At 45.6% G+C, this 18917-nt stretch overlaps 1 protein-coding gene across 3 annotated transcripts in view; it reads left to right on the forward strand.

Moving 5' to 3' along the window:
• Asap (ArfGAP domain of ASAP) overlaps positions 1-17013 on the forward strand; it is a 221044-nt gene extending 204031 nt beyond the window's left edge. For all 3 annotated transcript variants that reach the window (XM_075697201.1, XM_075697202.1, XM_075697203.1), the window contains 3 exons: positions 8541-8619; positions 11583-11783; positions 15284-17013. In XM_075697201.1, the coding sequence (XP_075553316.1) occupies positions 8541-8619; positions 11583-11783; positions 15284-15394 (391 nt within the window). In that variant the 3' untranslated portion in view covers positions 15395-17013. The remainder of the gene's footprint in view (positions 1-8540; positions 8620-11582; positions 11784-15283) is intronic.
• The last annotated feature ends 1904 nt before the right edge of the window (positions 17014-18917 follow it).

Here is an 18917-nt window from a genome sequence, read left to right on the forward strand (position 1 = left end):
AATGCCTCTATGGCTGATGGTATCTCAAATGAATCAAATGCCTTTTCGTGATTTATCAAAGCCATGTAAAGAGGCTTATTGTACTCTGTGGATTTCTCGATAACCAGATTAATAACATGGATGTGACCCATCGTAGAGTATCCCTTCCTGAAGCCAGCCTGTTCCCTTGGTTGACTAAATTCCAGTGTTGCCCTTATTCTATTGGAGATTATTTTGGTAAATATTTTATATAATACTGGGAGTAAGCTAATGGGCCTATAATTCTTCAATTATTTAATGTCTCCCTTTTTGTGGATTAGTATAATCTTTGCATTCTTCCAGTTTTCAGGGACCCTTGCAGTCGATAGACACTTTGTATAAAGAGCCGCCAGTTTTCCAAGCATTATGTCTGCTCCATCTTTGATTAAAGCGACTGTTATTTGATCTTCTCCTGCCGATCTTCCTCGTTTCATCTCTTGCAAGGCCCTTCTGATCTCATCGCCAGTTATAGGAGGAGTTTCTGTATCCTGTTCATTACTGTTTCTAGTGGAGGTATCCTGACTCCTCTGGGTACTGTACAGGTCGGTATAGAATTCTTCCGCTTTTTTTACTGTATCTTCGAGATTGATGATGATATTACCCTGCTTATCTTTCAGTGCATACATCTTGGTTTGTCCTATGCCAAGTTTTTCTCACTGATTTCAGGCTGCGTCCATCTTTTACGACTTCTTCAGTCTTTCTCACGTTACAATTTCGAATATCCTCTATTTTCGCCTTTTTGATCAGTTTTGACAGTTCCACGAATTCTATCTTATCTCTTGAGTTGGACACTTTCATTCTTTGTTGTTTCTTTATTAGGTCCTTTGTTACTTGGGAGAGCTTGCCTACTGGTTGCCTTGGTGCCTCACCTCCCACTTCAATTATTGCCTCTGAAGCCATCCTAGTCACGGTTTCATTCATTGTCTCTGTGCCATCTTCATCTCTGTGTTCTAAGGCTGCATATTTGTTTACAAGTACCAGCCTGAATTTGTCTGCTTTTACCCTTACTGCCTCTAGGTTGACCTGTTTCGTCTTGACCAATTTTACTATTTCTCTCATCAAATTGAGGTGAATCCTAGCCCACTAACCTATGATCACTGCACTTTACCCTACCTATCACTTCTATATCCTGCACTATGTTGGGATCTATACCTCTTATTAAGCTTGATCATGACTACAGCTACCCTCTCATTAATGCTGTGGAATTCGTCTATGTTGCTCGCTATGTCCTTATAGATTAGGAATCTTACCCCGCATTGCTTCTTAACTGGGAGAGCTCTATAGCAGAGGACATGACCCTTATTTAGCAATGTGTAAGCCTCACTGGTTCTAATCTGATGATATCCCAAACAATATCTGATAGTTCCTCAAGGAGTCCTGCTAAGCTAGCCTCACTTGACAGAGTTCGGCAATTCGCCTCTTTCATTTTCCTGTGCTGCCCTCTGCCGCACGCCACTGAAAACGTTTTGGAAGGGTCCCCGGGCTTTCGCCGGTTGACTTGTGCACCTGCGCCCACGTTGAGTGCACGTTGGTTGTGCGTTTCGTGGATGGCGAATCATTATTAATGGCTTCTTCGGGACAACATGTCATTCCTGGAGCCATGTAGCGCTCACTGACTACTGGTTGAGCAGGCCTGAGTGCGCTGTTCTGCAATCAGTGCTGCCGATTAAGGCACGCCGAGTTCCGTTTGGCGGCATGGCTGCATTGGAATTTGTCACCGATTTCTGCACGTGGACATCACTTTTTGTATTCTTTTTACACATTATTTAGACATTTTGCATATTCAAAAGTTCTTCTAGCACAGCCTTCTGCGTCGGATTTATTAGAGCAGTGCACACGTTTACATCGACATCTACAGCTGCAGGTCGTTGCTATTGTCAAATATTGTGAAAAAGGTCCACCGCTGATATGAAATAGTGCCAAATGTATCAAAACATGCATCTCTGCGCATATGTGCCATGTTGATACACCCTGAGAAGAGTAAATATGAGCGGCCGAACCCCTTCAACAACGGCAGCTGTGATCCAGATACATATATTACGGGCTGTTAATTAACTCATTCTCGCTTTTCTTTAACTCCATCATACTTACAGTTTTAACGTGCCATGCTCGCATAAGTGCTCATTTCTAGGCCATGTTGTTCTCTCACAAAAATGCACGGGTGCTATCGCTCACACGGCGTTGGTATAAATCAGCGAGGCGGTTGTTTATGCTGCTGTATACCGAATACACCGTTTCTCGTTTGCCGCTTGACGCAGAGGCAAACAGTGCATCTCTGAAATTGATAAATGTGTCGGCAAAGCAACACGTACAGGTCCACCCATATATGTAGCGAATGCGGCCGACAGCCTACAGGTACGTGCAGATGTTGGCACAGCGTTGTCTCGCCGCTTACTGCTTATTGTGTACGCACCGTGCGAAGTGAAGTGTAGCTGATTTCAAATCACTAAGGCCAGAATTAAACCATAAAAGCAGTTTCGTTCCACCTAACTGCTTACATTTCAGTTCAGGTCCGCCGGAAGCGAGTGCACGAACTCGACAGCGCCAGGTTAACTTTCACTGAAAAGGATCGACATTGGCTCAAACTTCGTGGGCATGGCTTGAGAGGGTTAAAGCTTGTGCATAAATTTCAACTTGGTAGGCATGCTTGACTCATTTTGAGCATGATTAATTATATATACAAGCGAATGCGCTGTCGCTATTGTGTTGTCGGTTCAACGGCTGATCGCGCAGGGTTCGGTCGAACGATGATCGGCACGCTGATTTTGCTGGTGCCTTCGACAAGAAAGCCTGTCGCAGTACAAATCACGCTCGTTGGTTGCGTCGTTGTCGACGTGGCATGATAAAAGAGTTTCAGTGACGCACATTAGTCGGTCGATCATTGGAGTGAGCGTCTTGTCGGTCTCGTATCGACCCAGTGTTGCCGGATCTTACAAGTACATGCAATCAGGAACGCACTGCCACCACCAGCAAGTGAGGACCGACGCTGCAAAAAGTCTTTGTCAGCAACGTGATGTACTTAAGTGTCGCCCAAGTGTAACGCACGGATTTTTTGTTAAATTAGCGAGCCATTCATGACAGGCGGCAACTACCTGGCTCACAGTGCACTCTGGACGACTTGGAAGATGCCTTGACTGCTTTCTCTTTTAAAGTGGAGTTGCGGTCTTACGCTACGCACGTTTTCGGCACTGCACCGACGTCGAGCTACCATTAGAGTTTCAACGCGGTGCACGGCACGAGTGTTTGCAGCCACGCGCGCCCGAGCGTTTTTTCGGGGGACTTTGCGGTCACGCGCGCGACCCTTCCAAAACGTTTTGCGACTAATCCGCTAGGGCAGGGCACATGCGCTGTCACGCCATGAAAGAGGTGGATTAAAGGTTGACAGGGTCAGTTTCCATTGGTGGCCTGTCCGGACCCAGAGAATCTTAGCACCCTCTACTGCGTTACAAGTCTGACCGCCACCTTGGTCAGTTGCTCTGCAGCTGCTGGGAACTGAGGGCCATGGGTTTATTGAAGGAATCATTTGGGAGGTTGTGACCGAATATTGCACCAGGGAGGCCAATTCCTGTTTTGCTGAGGGAGTGTCTTTGTTGAAGCTTAGTGGGCCTTCCTAATTTGGTTGTACCTGGATTAGTATAGCCCCACTTGCTCTCGGCATCGTGTCTCAGCTCTTGGCATATATATACATATTGAAATGGGGTTTATTGCAGCTCGTTCGAGGGATCACAAGGAGCTCTTGATCACAAGTCCTAGCCCTTCGCATCAGCAGCCCGAGCTCGGGTCTCGCGCCGCAGCGGTGGCAGTCCGCACAGCGTTACATGCATATTGCCCACTACAATTGCCCCCGTGGCGAAGAGGAGCCATCCTGGCGACCTAACGTGAAGACACAATAAGGGGGTCGTGGTACGGCTTCAGGCGGCTGATGTGAACCGTCTCGTGGCCATGGCGGCGTTTGTCCGAAGATGGCGTCACCGGTTCGACCACATAATTCACAGGCGATGTACATTCGACGATCCGGTATGGACCCCGATATTTCGGAGCAAGCTTTGAACTAAGGCCTGGAACTTGGAAGGGCAGCCAAAGCGAGACGTGAGAGTCCACGGCGAAGGACTGTGTGGGCTGATGATCGTCGTGGCGATCTTTGTGGATTCCTTGGGTATCCGACAGAAATGAGCGAGCCAGTTAGCGGCACTCTTCAGCATGGCGAGCAACTTCGGAAAGAGGGGTGAATTCAGAGGCATATGAGTGATATGGTAGTACGGTGTCAAGGGTAATGGATGGTTCATGTCCATAATGAAGGAAAAATGGTGAGAAGCCTGTGGTAGCCTGAACGGCGGTATTATATGCATACGTCATAAAAGGGAGGCCATCGTCCCAATTGGAATGATAAGATGCAACATACATGGTGAGCGTGTCACCAAGAGTGTGGTTGAATCGTTCCATTATACCGTTAGTCTGTGGGTGATACGCCATAGTGGTGCGGTGAATAGTGCGGCACGCGGCGAGGAGCTCATTAATAACTTCGAACAAGAAGACACGGCCTCGGTCACTGAGCAGTTCTTGCAGTGCGCCATGCCGTAAGATGAATGCGGTGGTGTCGCGAGCAACAGCCGAAGCAAGTGCAGCAGTTTCGGCATATCTTGTGAGGTGGTCTACTGCAATAATTATCCAATAATTTCCTTTAGCAGTGCATGGAAGAGGCCCACAAAGGTCAATGCCTTTGTGGGCCTCTCGATCCCGATCAAAAGGACGTCCAGGACACGGTAAAGGTTGCAGAGGGCCTGTCGTATGAGGAGATTTCTTGCGTCGCTGACAGGCTGCACATGACCGAATGTATTTGCGCACATAAGAATACATGCCGTGCCAGTAGTACTGCTTGCAGAGCTGCTCGCAGGTTTTCAGGATGCCAGCATGAGCTTGTTGCGGGTCGGCGTGGAAATATGTGCATACGTCGGAATGCAAATGGTGAGGGATGACTAGCAGCCATTTGCGACTGTCTGGCTGGTAGTTTCGGTGGTACAAGATGGCGTCCCATAGCACAAAATGGGTGGCTTGGCGATGAAGGGCTCGAGGGCATGTAGCCATTGAAGAACTGTTAAGAATGTCAATCCACGGATCTTTTCTCTGTTCAGATGGCATGTCAGTAACAGCAAGTGTAGCAACCGGGCACTCTATGGATGAGGGTGGCGTTTCGTCGGATCGCATGGGCGATCGGGAGCGCGCATCTGCATCAGAATGTTGATGCCCGGATCGATAGATGACGTGAATGTCAAATTCTTGGAGCTGAAGAGCCCAACGTCCAAGACGCCCCAACGGGTCTTTCAGTGATGCAAGCCAGCAGAGCATGTGGTGGTCTGTCACATCGTCGAAATTTGCTTAAGGCCCGAACTATAGCCAAACATTCTTTTTCTGTGACAGAATAATTTGTTTCTGCCTTCGTGAGGGCACGACTTGCATATGCAACCACATATTCCGGAAAGCCAGGCTTGCATTGCGCAAGGACAGCTCCAAGACCAATGACGCTGGCGTCCATATGAACTTCGGTCAGCGCACTCGGGTCATAGTGGCGTAGAACAGGCGGTGAGGTAAGCAGACAACGCAAAGTGGTGAAGGCTTGGTCACATGCCGGAGCCCAATCGTGAAGATCACCTGGGCCAGCAAGGAGCTTCGTCAGGGGAGCGATGATGAGGGCAAAATTGCACATAAAGCGACGAAAATAAGAGCAAAGACTGACAAAAATTCGGAGCTCTTTCACTGTAGTTGGCTGTGGAAATTCTGCAACAGCACGAAGTTTGTTAGGGTCGGGAAGGACGCCATCTTTGGAAATGACATGGCCAAGCATGGTCAGCTGGCGGGCTCTGAAGCGGCACTTTTTCAAGTTAAGTTGAAGGCCGGCGGTGGCAAGGCAAGCAAGGACTTTGCGTAGACAAGAGAGGTGAAATTAGGGGAGAAAACTACCATGCCGTCTAAATAACACAAGCACGTCTCCATTTGAGGCCTTGCAGAATATTGTCCATCATCTTTTCGAATGTCACGGGCGCATTGCAGAGGCCGAATGGCATTACTGTCAACTCGTACAGGCTATCAGGTGTAATGAAAGCTTTCTTCGAGCGGTCGGATTCATCTACTGGGACTTGCCAATAGCCTGATCGCAAGTCCAAAGAAAATAATTCGGCACCATGTAGACAATCCAGGGCGTCATCTATGCGCGGTAGAGGATACACATCTTTTCGTGTAATCTTGTTGAGGCGACGATAGTCCACACAGAAATGAATTGAGCCATCTTTTTTTCTTAATGAGTACTACGGGAGACGACCAAGGACTGCAGGATGGCTTGATAACACCACGTTCAAGCATGTCTTCAACTTGCTTGGTGATGACACGACGCTCGTTGGATGACACGCGGTATGGACACTGGCATAATGGTGCGTGATGTTCTGTATCAATGTGGTGAGAGACTGTACTTGTGTGGCCTAATGATGCTTGGTTCCAGTGAAAAGAGGCGTGAAAATCATTTAAAACAGTAATTAGCCACTCGCATTGTGTCGGCTCGAGGTCGTCGGCAATAGAGCGACAAAAAACATCCAGTGATACTCGGTTAGATGGCACATGGGGTGTCACTGCTGTTACGTTGGCAGTATCCACGTCGCCGGCAACAGGGAAATGCACAATAATGTCGGCATCCACAGTCTGGATGGTACCAATAGTCTCGCCATAGTGTATGAATTTGGGTTAGAAATCAGTATTTCTGCAGCACCATGCTGAACTGTGAGGAGGGAAAAAGGCAACAATGTAGGCTGGCAGCAACTGAAGATGGCAGGGGGTGTAAACATGACCGTCGCATCGGCAAGCGATGCACGTGAAAGAGGGATAAATATAGCACAGTATCTGAAGCTACACAGATTCTGCTAACATCATGAACTTAAAAGTCGTGAGATGGCAAATCGCACAGAACAGAGAACTGAACCTCAGCACGTGCACAGTCAATGACGGCATGATGGCGCGACAGAAAATCCCAACCGAGAATCACATCGTGGGAGCAACAAGTTAACACAAAGAAACCAATCAAATACAATATGTCTCAAATCAGCACCCTGGCAGTGCACATAGCAACTGGCTGAACTTGTTGTGCACTGGCTGTTCTAAGCAATAGTACCGAAGGCATCGTGGTCGCTTTTCATAATGCACAGCAAAGCTTCTCACTAATCACAGATACAGCAGCACCTGTATCGACGAGCGCAAGAGATCTGATGCCATCAACGGACACTTCAATAACATTAGCGGGCGAAAAACGAGGACTTTGATGTTCCGACTATGACGCAGTTCGTGCCTCAGTAGTACTGGCACTGGCCTACAACGCATGGGTGAGAGGGAGCGCCGATGAGGTGAATGCGAGCGACGAGTACCATAGAGCTGAAACTGCAATGCTGGTATGTCATCAGCAGCGTAGACTTCCGGTGGTGGCCGTTGAGGCATACGGAATGGTCGGAAGCCGGAGCTGGGTGGTCGCAGGGTGCCCACGAAGGCCGGCAAGCGCCGGCGACAGAAGCGCACTACATGTCCTGGGGTACCGCAGGCATAGCATATTGGGCGGTTGTCAGCAGTGCGCCAAGTATCCAGAGGTTTGTGATGCCGGTTAAGTAGAACAGCATGTTGTGCAACTAGGTGGCCTCGTCCCACTTGTTATGCTGGCTCACCCGCTCGTAAGAATACAACCAATCCTCCACTGGCACAACACACCAGAAACAATGACCGCCGGAGGCTGTGGTGCATCTTCCTGGGTGGTTTCATCAGGTATGGTCACAGCAGTCGGTAGCGTCCGGCTTCGGAGTTCCAGTTTCCGAGGTTACCCAGCAGCTCCACCAAATGAAATGGGGTTTATTGTAGCTCATTCGAGGGACTGCAAGGAGCTCTTGATCACGAGTCCTAGCCCTTCGCATCAGCAGCCCTAGCTCAGGTCTAGCGCCGCAGGGGTGGCAGTCCGCACAGCGCCACATGCACGTTACCCATTACCACACACAGACACACACACACACATACATAGGGGAGAGAGAGAACCCAAACGAAAACTATGCCTATGGCTAATACAGTGATTGGTGTGCAACTGTGGGCCTATGCGCACTCTGATGCAAGGAGCCTTGGCAAGGTCCAGGTCACACTTGCCACCCAAGCAACTTTTACTTTTCCGTTTATAGTTGCATCCATTTTAGTTTCCACTGCAAGCCTTCTTTAACAGTAAAAGTGGCTGTTTTGTCTTTGCAGGGGTGTCAATGAGTAATAGAGCTCGACTTGATATTATTCTTTTGTGTCCCTTTAATTGCTACACCATGATGTTTTCTTCATTCTGCTTGCGCATGTGTACATGCATTTGAAAACAAGTTGTAAAAGCAAGAGATGAAGTTGATACATGAATTGATATAAGTAAAAGCACAGAAAAAGAATGCCCAATCTTGAAGGAACAAATGCCAGAAGTATATGACGAACTACTCGGGAATATAGTGATGCCCTGTGATTGCTTTCAGGTTAAGCCCTACGGTGCCTGGTGTAATGAGGATCCTGCCCGAGGAGGTGGTGCTCTCTGGATACAGGGTGCCCGCTGGAGTAAGCTTCGTTTTTATCCATTCTCAGAAGCATCATGGGTGTGGCCTGCATCGGTCAATGCAGGAAAAAAAAGAAGGCTACTGCAACCAACATGTTCTGTGACTTGCTGAAGTGATGACACTTCACGACTCTTCAGTACAGTCCTCTGCACAGTCCCTGGTAATCCTGACCAAAGACGTTACCTGCAAGTCATTGAACCACATGTTTTTCAGGAGCTACTGCATTGTCTAGTATTGAGAATGCACTCCTCTAGGATTTCTTTTTTTTTTTTCCGTTGTTGAAAAGGAAGAAGTGAACTCGCATATGTAACACAAGGTTCACTTTATCGCAGCATAGCGATGGTTCTGAAGTAACAGCACTTGCAGAAAGAGTAAGTGGAAGAATCAAACTCTTTGTTGGGCAAAGCAAGACTCCAGTGAAAAAAATGTGATGAGCACTCGGCAGTTGCTGAATCAAATCTAACTACATACATTGAAGTCAGCCACCAATTTTAGATGCATTGTTGTACGTTTCAGAGTAGTTGACAGCGCTCATGCTTGTTGGAGAATGTACTAATAAAGCATTCACATTGTGCATACGATCTGATGGATGATCGACCCCATCTTGCTGTCAAAGCGATACCAACGCTTGTGAAGTTCCAGTGCTGCAAATGTGTTTTGCCTGAGTGGTCATGCGATAAGAGTGATGGTTCAATGAAAACGTTCAGCAACAAAACGTAAAGCAATGTATACATTGCACAATTGAGGGACCAAGTGACAATTTATAGGTCAGTTGCTCATTTGGTACCGGCACATGCTGTTATGCTTGCTGTGCACTTTGTGGGGGGAATTATGTGTGAAACAATAAATAGGGTAAACTTAGACGAGGACATACAGGGAAGAAACACGAAGGTCATGCGCTGCCTGCAACTCGATTTTGAGCAGGAATGCACAATAAAAAAATTGGCAAAGTGCATGGAATGGTCAACACGACAACATGAACTATCACTTAATAAAGCCAAGTTGCATTCACCAGTGCATTGCCCGTCCTGCACTGGTGAATACAACAAATTTGTGCTTGAATTGATGGAAGCACTTTATATTTAAGTACAGCTGCAAAAAATGCAGTGATCAGTCTGTTTTGATGAAGCTTGGTATTTGATGACATCTGTAAGACTTTATTTTTGCGCCTATTTATGCAAATTTTGCAATTGGAAAATGATGCCACGCTTAAAGCTAAGAAACACTATGCTAGAAATGAAAAAATAGGGAAAATAAATTCTTTTCAACTAGTTCTGTTGGTTGTACCTTCTAAAATGTGGTGCACTTGATTTACTTCGCTGCACAAGCTTGCACTATGCCCGTCCTCTCAAATGCTGTACGGGGAATCTCTGGCCTCGCAGAGAGGGAGTGCCATACATCTATGAGCCAGGTGGCACGCAGTGGCTTTTTCAGTGAGGCCATTAGAGGCACTAATTCAATTGCATTGCGTTTGTGTCATCATAACAATGCATGAATTAGGTCTTTATTTCAGACTTGAACATGCTGTTAAAGTGGACATCTAAAGGCTGCAGATGGCTTGTACACTTAGCAGGCTTGAGCACCTAAATACGTTTATTTTTCTCTGAGTTTCTGGAAAACAGTATCTGCTGGTGCGCGTGACTAAACTGCGCCGTAGAAGGTTAAGTGGACTGCTCTGTTTCGAAAAGGCAGGAAAATAAACTCTGCCAAGCTTCTGTGGCCCCAATGAGCTGTATGGCACAAACCTAATATCATGAGGCGAGTCCCCGATTCGTGCAATATTACAGGGTTTTACAATATGTTAGCATTCTTACCCCATGCATTTAGACCACTCTGTGCACCTTGCTGATTTTTTAAATATGAATGTGCCTGCTCAAGATAACATTTAGCTGCGTGTGGTGGCTGTGTGCTTCTTCCCTTTTCATCAATGTGTTTGTGTTCAGTGTGTTCTTTCGCCAATAAAAGAACTAACTAGCCCAGCAACACATAGTATCAAACTGCATTCCTTTATGTGCAACTGTTACCATGGTGGCATTACGGGACACTATCTTCAGCTAAGCATTACAGTGGAGCATGGTAACCCTGCATAATTAGGGTTGTACTACTAGTACATTGTGGTCAACCTGAGCACAACGACCTGCTCAGTGGCTGGGGTGCTCAATTCCCAGATGCAGGGACCACATTGGGATAAAGTGAAACACTCGTGTGCTTCGATTTAGGTGCATGCTAAGGAACCCCAGGCGGTCAAAATTAAATCTGGAGCACCCCCATTACAGAATGTCCCATAGCCCGCATGTTGTCCCATTGTTTAATTACCAAGCCCTAATTCCCCCTACAGAGCTTGGCCACTCCCCTATTCAGTGTCGTGCAATGTGGAGCTGACTCCTGCAATGAGCACATATTTGTGAATCTCAGCGTAGTCTTCGCAGAGTGCTCGTCACCCAAACTAATGCTTAATGCTGCCATCGGGGGTCGATGCCTTTATGAATATTGGCAGGTAGTGTAGAAAAAAGGTGCTTGTGGGCGTAGAAAGAAATGCTATCCCTCTGTTAGTGTTTCTTCCCATGTTGGCTGCCCTGATGATTAAGGAAACTCAAGTAAAACTAATGCTGCTATAACAGTGAAGCCAGAGCAACTGCACAGGAAACCACTGGCATTTGTTCATCATCACGTTTTTCACTTCTTGTACTGGTGACATGTTTCACAGTTCATTCGAGTAAAGTCAAAACCATGCCATGCCTATATATATATATATATATATATATATATATATATATATATATATATATATATATATATATATATATATATATATATATTACATACAAACTCAGCATGGTGCCCAGCTCATGTATCACAGACCATAAGGGGGGCACAGCCACCTGGGCGATGAGTGTGTACAAGTGCCTATTGCCCATGCATGTGCTGCGTGCAGTAGTCATTGCAACTGTTCTTTTTTGACAGGTGCCGGTGTTTGCAAATTCGCTGGTGACCTGTCGCCTGGAGAAGTACTTCCCACAGCCAGGACAGTTCAGGCCTGAACGTTGGCTTGGGGAGGAACGGGGACTTATCCACCCTTTCAGCCTGCTGCCTTTTGGCCATGGGGCCCGCATGTGTGTGGGTCGGCGCTTTGCAGAGCTCGAGCTCATGACTACAGCTGCCAAGGTCAGTGACACTTTGACACCTCACTTTATGCAGAGTTCATGATTCACACAACTGCTCAAGTGTCTGAGCCCACTTGTAAACTGCAGCACTGAATGACACATTCTATAGAGCCCTGTCATTCCTGTGATATAATTCATTCAGCAGCAAAGGTTAAAAAGAGGAAAGGAACAACTCTACTCCTTTTACCCAACATGTGGTAAGCACAAAAATGCTCTCAACAGAAGAGTGCTGTACCAACTGTGGAGATAATTGCTTGCCAAAATTTAAGGTTTTCAAGGCATTGCAATGCCCAGTTTGCAACATTGTAGTTTTTCAGAAAGAAAAAAACCATAAATGTACTAAATTGTTCAAGTTTCAAATTAGTAAATATTGTAGTTTTTACGACTAACTCGTCTATCAATTTGGCCAACAGAGGTGGGACTGCTGAAATAGCTTCTACAGCAATTTTTGGAGCAGAATATCCTGAATTTGTAGCAGGTTAACAGGGGGGAAAGAAAATTTCTGAAGCTGCAAACTTGGAACAGTTCATTTGGAGAACACTCCATATCTGGAGCAACTCAATGAACTTAAGCCAGAAGTTTCCAAATTGGGTTCTGTGAGCAGTCAAAATGAATCTGATCCCAACCCCATTTCAGTGGATGTTTAAATTAGAGTTTGAATTTCACCCTTTCAGTTCAGCACACTTTGGCCTCTGCGGCCCTAACCCATGGGCCGCCCTGCTTCCAGCTTTGATCCTCCCACTACCCATTGGGTACCCTGGAGATCCTGCGCCGCCTGCTTTATTATAATCTCAGGTGCTCTCCTGAGGCCTCCGTTTGCCGGTTACATGTGCCTCCTAGAGCAGTGCTTATAAAGGATCCAATCTATCGTCGCAAAAAAAAAAAGCGACCCCTGACTTATACAACACCAGTCAGAACCTTGCCCCTTTAGACACAGCGATCACCAAATGGGGCGTCTGTGCCCACTACCTCACCACGCGGGCAGCCAGCTACGGAGCGTAAACAAACTCGACCGCACTCCGTAATGCCGGTATCTAGGGAACAAGCGCATACAGCAAGCACTAAGAAACCTCCTCTGTAGTGCCTAGGTAGAGTCATATATTCAAGGAGCAAAATCCCCATATTTTTCTCTCTCATGCCAACTCTTACTCGCATCTGTGCACAAATGGCTGGCGATCCCTCAGATGAACGTCTCGTGTGCCAGAGAGTGTTGTGGCGTTGTGCAAGCAAGGACTCGCATCATGCTGAAGCTTGGATAAAAAAGACGCCAGGTACTCAGCATAGAAGAAAAATGAAACATTGTTCATGCAATCCAATGTGACACGAACAAGTCGGCGCTGGCACACGACAGGGATCTACTGTTGACTACAGTGTGTGGCATTTGGAATGTGAAGAAGTTGCTCGGCATCGCTGCTGCGACTGCGAAGAGATGTCGACTGTGAGGTTCGACCTCTGTTGTTGGCGAAGTGTCGCCTAACGACAGTGACGAGGACGGCACGGAAAGCGACAGCACAGGCAATTCAGGCCTGACAGTGGCAGAAGCTGCGCGTTATGTGAGCCTCATGAATGCAATCATCGCGACGAGAACAACACCCCGCAATGAAAAAGGCGCCCCATAACTTCTGCAGCGCTACAGCGCCCGTTCATGGAGAATATGCACTGCCAATGAGGAATCTGCCATGCAAATGTTTGCCGAGAAGAGGGGACTGGCTGAAAAGCTGGCTCGCAGCTTAAATGAGTTTGAGGCCGTTGTCATTGCTGCTAGGCCACCGCAGCATCAAATGAAAATAACACTTTTTGTCGCATGAAGTGAATAAATACTGCATGTTTTTTCCCCTTTCACCACACTCTCTCAGAGTTCCGTTTTTGACAGGTAAGTGGGCGATCTCATGCTATTTCGATTAAGCAGTACTACCGTTTAGTACGTACTTTTTCCGCACTACGGCCAATTACAATTTAACGAGGTTTCACTGTAGCATGCTTCTCATGTTCGCATTTCACGCTTTCACCTAATGGTCCCCTTGGTGCAATTGCCTATAGTACCAGGTAAGAAAAAAAATACTCTACAAAAGCAGTAACATTCTTGTAACATATGCACCTCAAACGACTTTGAACCGAATCTCGTTAGACTCAAATACGACTTGTGCGCTGCTACAGTGTTCCTCACAAGTAACGCACAGCCCATTCGATGCATTGCATTTTCATTTTACAATGCATCTTTGCACCGCCGTAAGCAAAATAAAGTTTGAATGGTTTGAACGAGTATTAACAGTTGGCGCATGAAAATCATTTTCCAGAGTGGCCATCCACTTATTTTTGCATGTGAAGCAATGGTCGATTGAAAGGAGTATTTTGTGTGCTGTAGTCGAAGAAATTAAAGCTGTTCCACTACTCCAAGTGTGGGAACAGTGCACCCCTTGGAGTTATCTGCTCGTGGGAATCATCCTAGAATAAGGATCTGGTGGCCCCACTCCACAACTCGCTTTTAATTCTTACAAGGAATCCTCGTTTTTTAAAAACTGAAGCTTGTCTTTGGGAACATCACCGGATTTTGGTGACTGTAGGGGCTGCATGGCTGTTTTGTCACCGAATAGACAAACCAATCACAGCGGAGGAGGCACGTGACACCTCTGCTGGGTTCCTTGCATCACCACCAGATGGCTCTGGTCTCTGCGCATCCGCAGTGCTGGCCGTGCGGGGGAAAAAAAAAAGAAAAGCTCACCTTCGCGTATATGTGGCTGCACAGTAATGAGGAAGTAAACGCTTCTTGCGGATAGAATAGACTCGAATTGCACTAAGTACATACACACATGCTGCCTCTGAAGCCATCTGTCGTACTCGCTAGTAGTCGGCAACTCCACTTAACAAAAGGCTCGGTATAATGTGTGTGCACCCACGCTTGCATGCATGCGTGTACTCGTGTTTCAACTCTTTATGCACTCACACAAAGCTTCGCTGTATATAGATTCCCACTCGTTGGATCTGCTGCATTTTTCTTCTCTTCCTCCCTTCCCCCACGAATACTAAAATGAGATGGAAGCCCTTGCCTTACATGTAAATATGGAAGCAATTATGTGCTGCATGTAAAGAGCCCATGCAACAGTCTATGCTTGGCAATGCTGTGCCATAACAAGGCAGCCAAGGTTCTACCTGTCTTGGCTCTGGACTGTTTGGCTAATGCAGGTTGCTTGAGGATGCTGGTCACATGCACAAAACTTGGTTGCTGGTGTGAGTGTAGCTTCCACACCAAAACGACACTCTGTCACATCTGTGAAATGGCTTGGTCAGGCATGGATCGCAGTTGGTCAGTCTGCAGCATATATGTAGCAGCTTTTACAAGTAGCTGCTAGGAGGACAGAATCTATTATCGTCCGTTTTTTTCACTCTTGGCGCATGTTTGCTGATGTCGAGTATGCAACAAAGCTAAAAAGGGGCAGTCAGCTTAATTGCGTTCATCTGCCAATGAAAGACATCTAAAATTGGAATGGTTCCCTCTTGCAGATGGTCCAGAACTTCATCATTGAGCCCTGCACGCAACACATCAACACTAGTTACGTGTTTGTGGTGGTGCCAAGCCACCCTGTGGGACTCCGGTTCCGCGACCGAAACTGACCGCCCACTCTCCCAAGGGCGCCCACATTCTCGGAGATATTCTCTGTGCCTGTAACAGAATTTGAACTGCTTGCACACATCATCATCTCTCCTCCCAGCTAGTGGCTTACTACATACAGGTCACGTCTCTCATCAAAAACGGGTGGGCTGTTTTGAGGAGATTTATTCCCCGCCGACATTGCACTGCCATGACTTGCACTATTATACACTAGGTGAAATGAGATGTCCACAAGACTGCTGCATTTACAGTAAGCACTACAACTATTCTAATGCTCTGGTATTGTAGAGATTGACGCATGCCTTACTATGTAGTGACAGGAATGTGCACCTTGAAACTATGCTCCTTTTGTCCTGTCACACCCTCGCACATGGTATACTAGTCTATTAGCAGTTGTAACAGTTTTTTGGTGCAAGAGCTCGTCTATTTTGTAGGTCACACCAAGTTCCTTTCACAGCATCATAACTGGGCAGCTAGCAGGGTATCTTCTTGTCAAAGCTGAAGGTAGCCATTAGGTGTAGTTCTCAGCTAAAAAGAGCAAGCTGTTAGCTGCCTTTACAGGCATCATGTGTGAGCTTTTATGTTATTACTGCATCATTTCATTATTAAATTTTATGCTTCATCTTTTTAAGACTCTCTTAAAAATATGTAGATGAAAATTATAGATACAGACAGGAATGTAGAAAGATGTACAATTCATCTAAATTTGTATTAGGTGCTATGCTGTATTTGTGCTCAAGTCATCATGTTCCATCTTGCACTACATTCTATATTTGCATAGTCCTGTACACGCTATGTGCCGGCCATTGATATCGACAAAGTGCTGTTTGGGCAACTGTTCAGCAGTTTGCTCCTCTCCGATTTCAAAAAGCTTGAGCTCTTGCACTGGCTTTCCTTTGGCAAGCAACTAATATAGCCAGCCGATATCCAGTCAGTGCATGCTCATATATAGAGCATTCCCAAGTCAATGTGAAAAAGAATTCAGGAATGAACAAATTTGACTTTTGTGAACACTGATTTCTATTCTGAACATCCATAGCAGGCTATCTTTGGTGCACGTTAGACTTTCCAGTCAACGAAGAGATGGCTTCATAATGCTTTGTCTACTTGGTGGTACGTACCAAGCTTTAAAGGGACACTGCAACACTTTTTGGACGCTGTAAAAAATGTTTGCAATGTGTAGACAACACTGTCACCAAGCCAAATATTATTCCATTGCATGTGGCAGGGATCTCGCAAAAAACGTCGTTCTCTACCTGTGGCCCTCGCTATAATGCATCACCATCATGGACCCACAGGACAGCCCATAGATGCCAACCATTGAGTGATTGTTCAAGGTTGTGAGTTACTCCCAAGCAAACTGGGACGTGCCTGTTATTAATGCATTTTGCCCATCCTGTCACTCTTCGGCACCTTTGTCAGATGCCAACCTTGAAGAGGTACCATAGGTACACAGTAAAAAGAAAAAGAAAGGAGCAATTTAGGCCAGCCATTGTGATTGAGAGGAAACGGTGCATTGATGAATGATGGGTAAAGTAATTAGACACTGCATTCGTTATGTCATTGGTATTATTAGGCCCTTTCCAAAAATTTGTGTGGAAATATATCGAAGGGCATTTCACTCACTCCACTCTGTTCTCAGTTTTGAAGAAAAAGTACTGCAGGGCCCCTTTAATAAGAAGAGCGTAGAAAATTTTCCACCCATATAACGTATGGAATGCTGTTGAAGGTTGTCATGCCTAGAGCTTTATTCTACATTATCCATACAGTAATTACTGTTGCTCACATTCAGTTATCCAAGGTACAGGAATGAAATATGGTGTGGTGTAAACCATTTTCTAGTACTAAAGAAAAGGGACCACCACTGGCAGTGTACACCAAGTCTTGAATAAAGCTGCAATAAGCTTCACGTTTGCAGCTACCTGAAAACCATCCTCGTGATAGCATTTTTACAGCATGTTTTGCGTGATACTACAGTGCTCAAGTTCATTTAGACATTACTTTGGAGCAAGGTCCCAAGGAACTTGCCATGAAAAGTTAAATGCTACGAGGTATACATGGCAACAAAGTTTGGCAGCAAAACATACTATTATTCAAATGAAAGATTAGTGAATAACACTAAACATTATTTTTTGGCAAATGACTACCAGAGTGCCAACTTCAATTATTATGCTAGTGTGTCTGTAGTGGCCACTGTGCATATGAGAATCTTTGCATCATATTTCTTCAAAATTAGCAAGGTAGTACATACTTTTATATGGTAGGAAAGCCGATTTAGAATGCTACTTTTTCTTTAGGGCCAAGAAAAACTGTTGCAGTTGATTCCATAATAGAACACCTTTACAATATTATCAGGTATCATAATGGAATGAAAAACTTGAGTGCAGTGTTAATGTGAAATTCTCTTGGCAAGCTGCATATTCAAACATCACTTTACAGCATTTTATATTAAATATTTTATAAAACCTTGCAGCCATTGTGACACTGACATTCTTATTTTATGACCACATATGAGTAGGGTTCTAAATTTTAAGATATACATTTAGACCCAAACAACATTAGCCAAGAAACATTTTCACAAATTGCAGCAAACTGCAGATTTATCCATAGATTGTGTTTGTTTTTCCAAGATGAATAACGAAAGTATCAATCTTTGAATAACTTGAAGCGCAACTGACAAGAAAGATTGGTTTGGGCATTTTTTGTTCTGGAGGCGAGTGGACAAGCTGTCGAAAATTTTCATGTTAAGCTAAATCGCACACTGCAACAGCCTTCAGTTAATGTTGCCTCATCTCGTGAGGCTGAGTTTAACGATGGCTACGAGTACCGTGAGTGAAGTCCACAATGCTGACCTCGCATTGTCCTTGAGATTCAGTGAGGTCACAGTTTTCTGCGGCTGCTCAGATGCACATCTGTTCCCCACTGTAATAAGAGGGTATTTACTACACTTTCTCATGATGTAAATCTGTACATGTTTAGAAACATGTGTGGCTTACATATAGTAGCCACATCTTGTCATAGCATTTTCGCAGCTGCTCACATAGGCTCATGCAAGGGAAACACAATAGCTAACCACCTTCAACAATGAAGACCTAACCTCATACATAGTGAGAGTTGAGGAACCAACTTCCAGGTGAGGTTGCTGGCGATCAAAGTTTACGCCAAAGTATACCTTGACAACTAGCCCCAAGGTTGATTCTTGTGAGGTCGTTTGCCCACCTTCATTGCAAGAAGATACATTGGCTGGCGATGCCACAAAGCATGCACAATGTGTAGGTCCAGGCTTTCCTTGGGCCAAACAGGGCAACGGATGCAAATAGTGTGCACAGCAGTGCCTTCCTGTAAGCATGGCTGGCACTGGTCTGTAGCAGTACGCATTACATTTCTGATCGATAAAAACATAAAACCCTACTCAAGTAAACAGTCAAGGATGCACACTCTAAGGGCATGTCCTTATCATCTCTGTTGCACAAGACACAAAGAAATTATGTGCCTGCATTTTTAAGAGCAAAAGGTTGTGATATT

The sequence above is a fragment of the Dermacentor variabilis genome, chromosome 6 (genome assembly GCF_050947875.1).
Source record: "Dermacentor variabilis isolate Ectoservices chromosome 6, ASM5094787v1, whole genome shotgun sequence".
In the NCBI taxonomy this organism is placed as follows: Eukaryota; Metazoa; Arthropoda; class Arachnida; order Ixodida; family Ixodidae; genus Dermacentor; species Dermacentor variabilis.